The sequence below is a fragment of the Sebastes umbrosus genome, chromosome 19 (assembly GCF_015220745.1).
Source record: "Sebastes umbrosus isolate fSebUmb1 chromosome 19, fSebUmb1.pri, whole genome shotgun sequence".
Taxonomy (NCBI): Eukaryota; Metazoa; Chordata; class Actinopteri; order Perciformes; family Sebastidae; genus Sebastes; species Sebastes umbrosus.
In genome coordinates, this window is record NC_051287.1 from 2842035 (window position 1) to 2852176 (window position 10142).

The 10142-nt window shown below is 35.9% G+C and overlaps 1 protein-coding gene across 1 annotated transcript; it reads right to left on the reverse strand.

Annotated features, from left to right (window-relative positions):
* Nucleotides 1-655: 655 nt before the first annotated feature.
* On the reverse strand, nt 656-9036 carry kmt5aa (lysine methyltransferase 5Aa). Its single transcript, XM_037751925.1, is given in 7 exon segments — nt 656-1542; nt 2109-2299; nt 3045-3104; nt 4741-4828; nt 4933-5239; nt 5439-5583; nt 8676-9036. Coding segments are annotated over 7 exon segments (1335 nt in total). The 5' UTR covers nt 9009-9036; the 3' UTR covers nt 656-1331.
* Between the last annotated feature and the right edge of the window lie 1106 nt (nt 9037-10142).

Genomic DNA, 10142 nt, shown 5'->3' on the forward strand with positions numbered 1-10142 from the left:
AATAAATAAAAGGGAAAATTAAATAGAAAACTAAATAATAAAGGAAATAATACAAGTATAAATAAATAAATTAAAACAGAAATATCAATATCATATGACTACCTTTTTTATTTTTTGCTGCATTTAATGACTTATTTATTTATTTATTTTAGATTTTGGCAGGTTTTGTCCTCCATAGAAACACAGGAACACAGGAACACGGGAACACGGGATGGGGAGGCTGTGATGGGCTAAATTCCTTCCCAGAATAAAGATGTTAAAAATGAATGTTAAGTGTTCACTCAAAAAATGGAAATTAAATATTGGGCTACTTTAATGACAATTTGGCCGGTTCATGGCTCTGATTAGCTTTGATTTTCAAAGTAAAAGCATGAGTGATATCAATCTTTTCATCTGCAAGAAAGTGAACATATTTCCCTGAAATGTCAAACTCTTCCTTTAAGTCACCCGTTGATTTGCAATAGCAAGCCAATAAATATATTTACATAGTGCAGTAATATAGACAGTGTCGTGAGTTTAAAGTGAAATTAAAAGGTAGACTAGATAATCATGTAAACTGGTCGAGTTTAAGGAGAAATTTAAACTCTTCAGTCTGTTTATATTAGTAGATCTTTACCTAATAAAAGTTTCATATACATGACATAACAGAATAAACTGTAGGTGTTTGCAGAAAACTTTACTACATGATAATTCCAATGTATTGTGCATCTTAAATATTAAAAATTACAATATAGGTTTTAAAAAAAAGCATGAAAAAAGAGGAAAAAATCCTGTATTCCTATGTAGTCTGTATGTTCAACACGAATACTTTGATCCAACGTCAAATCATGAGTTTGGTAAACTATTACACTTCCACTAAACAACGGGAGATTGTGTGAGTTTTGATGGCTGAAATCAAACTGAACAGAACATATTTAGTAATTTGCATCTCATAGTTCTTGCTGATTCCAAAAAAAGGGCTTTCTAAGTATTGCTAAGTATCTAACGACTAATTAAGAAAAACGCAGTATAAAAATGCAGAGCATTAACTACCACCTGCATGCTGTAGAAGCATTGGTCTATAGGTAATACAAAATGTACAAAATAAATGTGCTGCAAAACAACCAGAATGTTTCATATACACATAAATAAAAGTACAGATGTCATCCGACAAGGCAGATAGACATTAATCAAAATGTGATAAGTACCCCGTCAACACATAAACCCCCCCCCATCCCACCAACAAAAAGGGTACACATTCTGTTTCTAAGGCATTTTGTACACTAGCTAATGAGAAACACAAGTGTTACTGTAGGTTTCCCTTTTCTTTTTGCCCCCCCCCCCGCCGAGGATCAATATTTGAGCCACGGGTGAGCTGCGATGGAGGCTTTACTGCGGTCTCCGTAGTCGTAGAGCAACTCCTCGCCCTCGTCGACGTCTCGAGAGGCAACGAGGATGAGGTGAGGGATCCCGTTGATGTCGTGGAGTTTGGTTTGGCAGTTTCCGTTTTTACTGTGATTTATCAACCTACCCTTTCGACCAGACTCTCTCGTGGCGTCCACACTGTCGGAAACAAAGACAAACAAAATCAGTCTTTATACTAGAAAATGTTCCTCAACAGCTTCTATTAATTAATCCAAAGTAGGGTTTCAACTAACGATTATTATTTTCCTGATTAATCGATTAGTTGTTTGGTCTACAAAATGTCAGAAACTGGTGACAAATGTCCATCAGACGACGTCCTCAAATGTCTTGTTTTGTCCACAACTCAAAGATATTCAGTTTACTGTCATAGAGAAGGAAAGACACCAGAAAATATTCACATTTAAGAAGCTGCAATCAGAGAATCGGTATCGGAACAACTCTAGTTGGGAGAGTTACTTTAAAAATATATTCTGATATAATTGCCTGTGAAAAACGTAGTCAGTAACCAAATACAAGTATCACAATATTAAAGTAACTTGATTACTTTCCGTTACTTTTGGATTACCTCAATACCAAATATGCACATAAAGAGAAAAGAAAAATGCTGAAATTTGGCCATTATTTTGTATATAAAGCAGAAAAGGGGAAGAACATCATAGCACGGGTTCAAAGGTTGTGGTAATTCATAAAAAGCTTTATCCTACCAGTAAGTTTTGCAGAGGTACTGGAAGTAGTACATGTAGCAGCCGGTGGCGGGGTTCTGAGCGTATTCGGCCTCCCTCTTTTTGGCGTCGGTGATCTGCAGCAGGTCTCCGTGGTACTCCACCACGTACTCGCCTTTCTGGAAACACCGAGTGGCAAACACTGCTCTCCCCTTTCCTTCTATATGCTGCACCTACAACAACAAAAATACAGTATGAGAGGTTTTCCATCATGACACAAAACATTACGTTAGCTAAAGCAATATCTATAATTCAGAATAGGGTCGTTTTAGCCTATTTGCATTTATTTTGAGCATTCGATGAGATGTTAAACCACTTTTCTTTTTCTTTTTTACATTAATCAGGAGTGCAAACAATAAGGATAAATAAGAACAATAAAGATGGCATTGATTTTGGTTTGCAATCATTTTCTTCGCACCAAAACTACCAGCAGCACAATATATTTCCTGCTCAACGTTTGGTTTCTTTTTGTCTCCAATTCAGTTAATTTTCTGTTATCTAATTTCCATATATTAATCCCTATTACATAGAATAAATATATTAGATTTATTATTGATTTTATTTATTTATTTTTATGTTTTTTATTATTCATTGTTTTTCCATTCACATGTTAATTGCTTCTGGAGATATCAACGACTTCACAAATTAAATTAACTTTTATAAAAGATTAAAATTAGATACGTATTTTCTGAGTACCAACATCACTGAGGAAATGTAAGGATGGATGTGCCTGCTCTGATCATAGACGTAATTAATCATGTGATCATTTGTCATTTTAAGTGAGAGCACAGCCACTATGAGGCTGTATTCATGTCATGTGTGAAACTGATTAACTACCGTTATGTTAATTCAAGTGATCAATTAGCCAGAGTAAAGAAATGTATTTTAAAGTGTGTTAAGGGGAACAAAGGTACGTACCTCCATTCCTTCTTCTATTCCCTTTGTGATGAGATCATCTATGAGCTTCTTTTCTTCACACTGAGAACAAAAAGAAACATGAGACGGCGTTAATGACAAAGAGCAGATTGGATTTCTCTCTCTCACACACACAAACACAAAACAACAGAAATGAAAGCAACATGTATTTCACACCAGCAGACTCAGAGTAACGTATTGGCTCAAATATAACACGACCTAGATTATAAAATAACTACGGCTGGACCCAATGTAATTTTTTTTTTTACATATGAAGCTTCTATTGAGGTTTTCAAATGAAGCTTTGGATGTCTGTCATTATATTTTATGACGTCATCACCCTGTGTATCGTGTTTATAAATATAATTTATGGTGCTGTTAGATTGCTGCTCGACCGCCCCGTTAACAGAGATGTGAGCCTCCCTTCGTATGTGGCAAGCGGCCAACAAATATGGATTGAAGCAGAATATTTCGTTAGATTAAAAACATGTTGTGAATTTTGGGGAATGATTACATCTATCTTTTTTCATTAAATGTTGACTTTTGGACTTTACAATGCTCTGGAGTTATTGGAAACAATAACCCTTTGCAGCCACCACTGGAATCTAAGTCTACAAAACTTTTAACTTTAAAAAAGGACTTTAAAATAGTATTAGTATTAGTAGTATCAGTGTAACCTGAGCTTTACCTGCTACTGTGCAGAAATACCAGCTTTAAACACAATGGACAATGACATGCAAAAAAGAAGCTGCGCAGCATTTGAATGTTGATTTAGAATTCAAATGTTATGAATAGAATATTGAACTATTCAGTACAGCCCTTAAAATGACCTTTTCCAACACCTGTTTTAAGAAAAAAAGAGTTTGATAAACTCTCTCAGACTAGTTGTGAAAATTTTCCCAAGATACCAGGAGTGTAAGGTTAACATTAGGTCCTTATCCTGTTCTCTTGCTAAAGTGAAACTTGGAAAACCTTACAAAAAAAATCATGTTACTCCATCTTTACTTTGTTTTATACAATATTTCATCATAGCTAAATCTCCAGAGATGTTCTGTTCGGACAGACATTATTATTTTACAAGGCAGAACAGTAAATTATCCAACAATCGTGGCATGGAAAAAGTAGTAAAAGTCGCTTTAATAAAATGTTAAGATTGTATTTATTTACAGATAAAGAGGAGTGGCCAAACATGGTCCTGGTGTCGCTGCTAAAGATGTGATATTGATGGAGATGGAGAGGATAGTGTGTTGCTTTATTTATTTAGTTAGTCGATGCAAAACATACTACCTGTCAGAAACTCTGCTAAATTAAACCAAACTCATGTTTCAGTTGGCATTTTTGGGTCTTGATTACAAGAACACACGATTTGACGGCTGGATCAAAGTATTTTTCATGCTTTTTTTAACCTATATTGTATTTTTTTTATATATAAGATGCACAATACATTTGAATTATCATGTAGTAAAGTTTTCTGCAAACACCTACAGTATAAACAGACAAGCGTAGCGACATTACGGCTACAAACAACCCTTCATGTAACAGGATCATTAAGGGAGCTTCATTCACAAACGACATCTGCTGTTGTTTATTGTCTTATATTCAAGCCAGTACGGTAATATCTGGTCCAACTATACTTTTAATAGCTATCCCAACAAGTATATACAATACATTGTAGTAGAACAGAAGTAGTTTATCTTACCTCAAGCTCTGTTTTACTTTTTCTGGAGCTTCGTCTTATTGGATAGAAGTCGGTAACTTTTCGGTTTTGGGAGTTTTTCCCGCCTGCACTGTGGTGGAAAAACAACAAAGTATTACAGACATGAGTAAATATCACACATCACATGTTGTTTTTCCTCCTTTAAAAATGCATCAATACTCAGGACGTGCGTACATTCTTAGCGTGGACTTCTTTCCTTTGACCTTGAGGCGGACGCCTCTCCGCTGGAGGCTGTGGAGAGCGTTGCTGCTGTTGTTGTTGTTGTTGTTGGCGGCGTGGAGGGGAGCGTGAGACAAGCCGTTACCCAGAGGCAGGGGGAGTTCGGCGGGGGAACGAAGGCAGGTCTGAGCGCAGTGGAGCTGCGGAGGCGTCCGCTGTTCATCTGACCAGCAGGGTGAACACTGGCTGTAGCTGCTCTCCATCTCTGGGAAACCAGTCTGAGAGTCTTTTGGTGTAGCGCTGATGGTGTTTGTTCTCCTGCCTGGAAGGAAAAACTGTTTGATCCTGGTGGTTCAGTCAAACCTTGTATTTCTACTTCTTCTCACTGCTTACTGTTACATAATCTACTGAAATACAAAAATAAATAGAGGTCTGTTTGCTCACTCCTGTGGAGTGTTGACACAGTCTCCTCAGCTGGAGATCTGGCTGCTGAGCTGCTGAGCTGCAGCAGATATACTCACCGTCTCCCTGCCTCCGAGCATCATGCTGCTGGAAGCATATTGGAGAGCACCTTCCCTCCTGTGTCAGCTTGATTTCATCATGAACTGGTGATAACGACTTGGTGCAGCTTAAGACAGTGACTGAATGGCTATTGCATACAACCTCCTGTGAATGCAAAGAGAAAATGTATTAGTCAATAGTTCCTGCTAGCGGTTGACCGAGAGTGGATTTTTAAAGGCCGATATAATAACGACAGTTTGGAGCAGCAAAAAGAGGATTAATCGGCCGATATCTTCTTTACTTCTCGGTTCCTTTTGCTTACTCCGTTTTTTTAGTAAATAATTTTTTTGTCACTCCAAATTTAATCATTAATAAGAGAATATCCTGAAGTGTGATTTGGTGGATTACCATTGCCATTCTCTGGATTATGACTGGACAGGGTTACTTCTGTAGTGCGTCCCGTTACATTGTTAAATGCCACTCTTACAAACCATTAATGTTGGTGCATATTCTCAAAAAACAAACGTCTTAACAAACTAAAGATATTCACTTTACTATCATGTGAAAGAAAAGCAGCAAATCCTCACATTTGCGAAGCAGGAAACAGAGAAGTTTGGGCATTTTTGCTTGAAATATGACCTGAAACTACTGATACTACTACTACTACTGCTACGACTGAAACTATCAAGACGGTTGCCTGTTAACTTTCTGACGATCTATTAATCAGTTTTAAGTATCAGCTCTCAATCAATCACACATACAAACACTAATTCATCAGAGGCTGATCCAGGTTTTTAAAGGCTTTTTGAGGAAGGATAGACCGTGAACACGTTAGTTAGATCTCAAGGTGTTTAGTAAACAGTAACTGTATTTGTTTATGAGTAAACTCCACAGGGAATCCTTCAGTCAGGACGACTACCCCCGCTGAAGCACAGCAGTAATTGACTTTACTCAGACGAAACCATGAATAGTCTGCAAATAAAAGCAGACACATTCCTGCAGTGAGACACAACCCTGACCCAACACTGCCAACCCAGATGCCTTCAGCAGAATGTTCTTAAAGTAAAAGTTCTATTCATTGTGCAGTAAAATGTTCCCTGTCTGTGTTTTACTATATTATATCTGATGTTTCTGGGTTGATATTACTGCTGCATTAATGTGTATGTTGACTTTTAACTCCTTAATATCCTGTTGGCTAGTTTAATCTACAGCAATGCATCATGGTCTATAAGATCATCATGTGTTTGTAGCGTCGCTGCCCTGTGAGAACCACGGATTTCTAAAAAGTCAACTTACTTTGTGACGATGCATTTTCCATCTGATCCAAGAGGCTTTTTAAAGAGTTTAGCACTGTCCTGAGCTAGCACATATAAAGCTAATGTTAGCATCAAAAGAGGCTCATTTGTAGCTACTGTAACTAACACACAGTCAACTAATATCAGGTTATTTCATGTTGATTTTAATACCAACATATTAACGTTCTCAAAGAAAGTAGCGTTAATAACAACTATTCTTAGTTTCAGCTGATTATACACTAATGAAAACATAGTTATGAATATAATATTCCATTCCTCTGTAATGTTACACACTGTTCCTTTAAAGGTCCCATATTGTAAAAATTGAGATTTTCATTACTTTCATATTATAAAGCAGGTTTAAGTGCTATATAAATACTATGTGAAAGTATGAAAACGCTCAATATACGGAGAAATACACACAGCCCGTATTCAGAAATTTTGCGTTTGAAACAAGCTGTCAGGATTTCTGTCCATTTGTGATGTCACAAATGTACAATATTTAGACCATTACACGGTTTTAAACGTAAACATTCTAAATGTGTCCCAGTTTATTTTCTGTTGCAGTGTATGTGAATGACATCAGCTCACAAGAAGTAAACATGGACCCAAACTGTTGCCCAGCAACGCAATTCCGTGGCAATTCCGTTGAAATGCACTAAAACGGGGCGTTTCAGACAGAGGGTGAATACAGGTATATTCAAGCACACAGTATGAGGAAAATAAATGTTTCTTAAACATTAAAGCATGTAAACATGTTCTAGTAGAAACACAAAATACAAGTAAGAACCTGAAAATGAGCACGATATGGGACCTTTAGGAAGCAGGAGAAATTTCTCAACACATAAAAGAAAACTTTATCACAAACATTCAACACATCTGGAGATACACAGACTAACTAAAGCTGTCAGATAAATATAGTGGAGTAAGAATATAAAGTGCATATACTCAAGTACTTTGAAACTGTACTTAAAGGTCCCATATCGTGCTCATTTTCAGGTTCATACTTGTATTTTGTGTTTCTACTAGAACATGTTTACATGCTGTAATTTTTTTAAAAAAAAACTTTATTTTCCTCATACTGTCGGCCTGAATAAGCCTGTATTTACCCTCTGTCTGAAACGCTCCGTTTTAGCGCATTTTGACGGAATTGCAACAGAATTGCGTTGCTAGGCAACAGATTGGGTCCATGTTTACTTCCTGTCAGCTGATGACATTCACATATACTGCAACAGGAACTAAACTGGGACACATTTAGAATGTTTACATTTAAAACCCTGTAATGGTCTAAATATTGTATATTTGTGACATCACAAATGGACTTAAATCCTGGCGGCTTGTTTCAAACGCACAATTTCTGAATACGGGCTGTGAGTATTTCTGTGTGTATATTGAGCGTTTTGATACTTTCACAGTATTTATATAGCGCTTAAACCTGCTTTATAATAAAAAAAGACATGAAAATCTCATTTTTTTACAATATGGGACCTTTAAAGTGCAGTACTTGAGTGAAAGTAGTGGTGCAGCTCTGGTGTGGGTGGGGCCCTGAGGAGGGGACCATGCTGGCTCTCCACACCCACATCATCAGTCCCTTTAAACCCTCCCACAGGCCTCCTGGCTCATTATATATATATATATTATATATATATATATAAGCATTTCATCAGCTGCTTTTAAAGCTATAAAACCACATAAAAAACACAAAAAGCATGTTTCTTGGTGTCATCTGATGCCAGAAATGCATGTTTACTGTCCTGATCTAGCACATGTAGAGCTAATGTTAGCATCAGAAGAGGCTCATTGTAGCTACTGTAACTAACATACAGTCAACTAATACCAGCTTATTTTATGCTGATTTTAATAGAAACACATTAGTGTTGTTCTCAGATAAAGAAGCTTTAATAATAGAGTTAATCTGGCTCTCCTTTCGGACACTTTGTCTCGGTGTTGATGCAAACTTACCTCGTTCATGTCAGGTTTGTTTTCGTGTCTGTGTCGGTTCTCTCGGTTAGAGGACAGATAACAGATGATTTTATCCTCCTGTTGGGAGGTAAATCTGTCCCTGCTGGTTCCTCAGAGTCCTCCCTGCTCTCCGGTCCTCTCCCAGCCCTCCACGGTGAGACTGTGAGTCTGTTCTGCTCTCTTCTGTCTTCTGTTGTTGTTTAACTGCCAGCAGCTCAACCGATGCAGCCTCCACAGCTCAGCTCCGCCATCTTTCTTCTTCATGTTAATGATGAAGAAGACGGAGCAACGGCGACCCCTGCAGGCCGCCACAGGTACTGCGCTTATCACCATATTTAATTATTTACAATAAATAAAGAAAGAAAATTAAAACATAAATATTAATTTATGTCTCATTTTACCAATAAATTAATGACTACATTTATTTTTGTATTATTTTATTTTGGTTACTTTTAATGGCATATTTATTTATTTATGTATTCATTTATTGAGTCGTTTATGTATTTATTTATGTAAACAGGATGTAGTAGTAGTAGTGGTAAATATATATATTTATGTATATAAATATATATATATATATATATATATATACACACACACACACACACACAAAGGTGTAAATAGTTTGTAAAAATAATATTCTATTCTATTTTTCAATTAATTAATGACTATATTTAGTTTTTATTATTTTATTTTGGTTACTTTTAATGGCATATTTGATATTTATTGAGTCATTTATGTATTTATTTATGTAAACAGGATTTAGTAGTAGTAGTAGTGGTAAATATATATATATATATAAGTGTATACTATATAAGTGTGCAAGTTACAATTTTTCTTTAAATAAAATTAAATGAGGTAGTAAACCAATGTGCAAACAAACCAATGTGCAAATAATAAGTTACTTTGCAGATTTAGATTATCAACACAAAATATGGATTATACATTAAGATAACGAGCAGTATATTAAAAAAAATACAAAAATTAGCTCCAGTTTTGTATGTGAATACTTCTTCCACCACTTTATGCCATGCTTTATGGCTTTATGTATGAAAGAAGCAGAAAGGGGGAAAAAACAAAAAGGAAGAGAACAACGAAGAAGAGAAACTCATTCTTGGAAAATTTTCCAAAGTAAAATCCAAGTAAATGAAAGTGAAACCTAGGTTTAATGTGTTTCATTCTGAGTTTCTTTCTTACATAAAAGCCCTTAAAGTCATAAATAACAAAGATGCATTGAAACTTCTTAGTATAATAGAAGAATATGAATTACAGGTACAGCCCTATAGCCCTTAATTTAATTTATTATTATTTTCATGTATAATTTTACATATTTTATTTGTTCTTGTTCTGTATGCACCTTGTCCTTTTACTCTAATGTAATGATCTATGAGCCATGTTGTTTGTAAATTTGAATTTGTTCAATAAAAAGAAGAAGAAGAAGAAGAAGAAGAAGAAGAAGCACTCTTA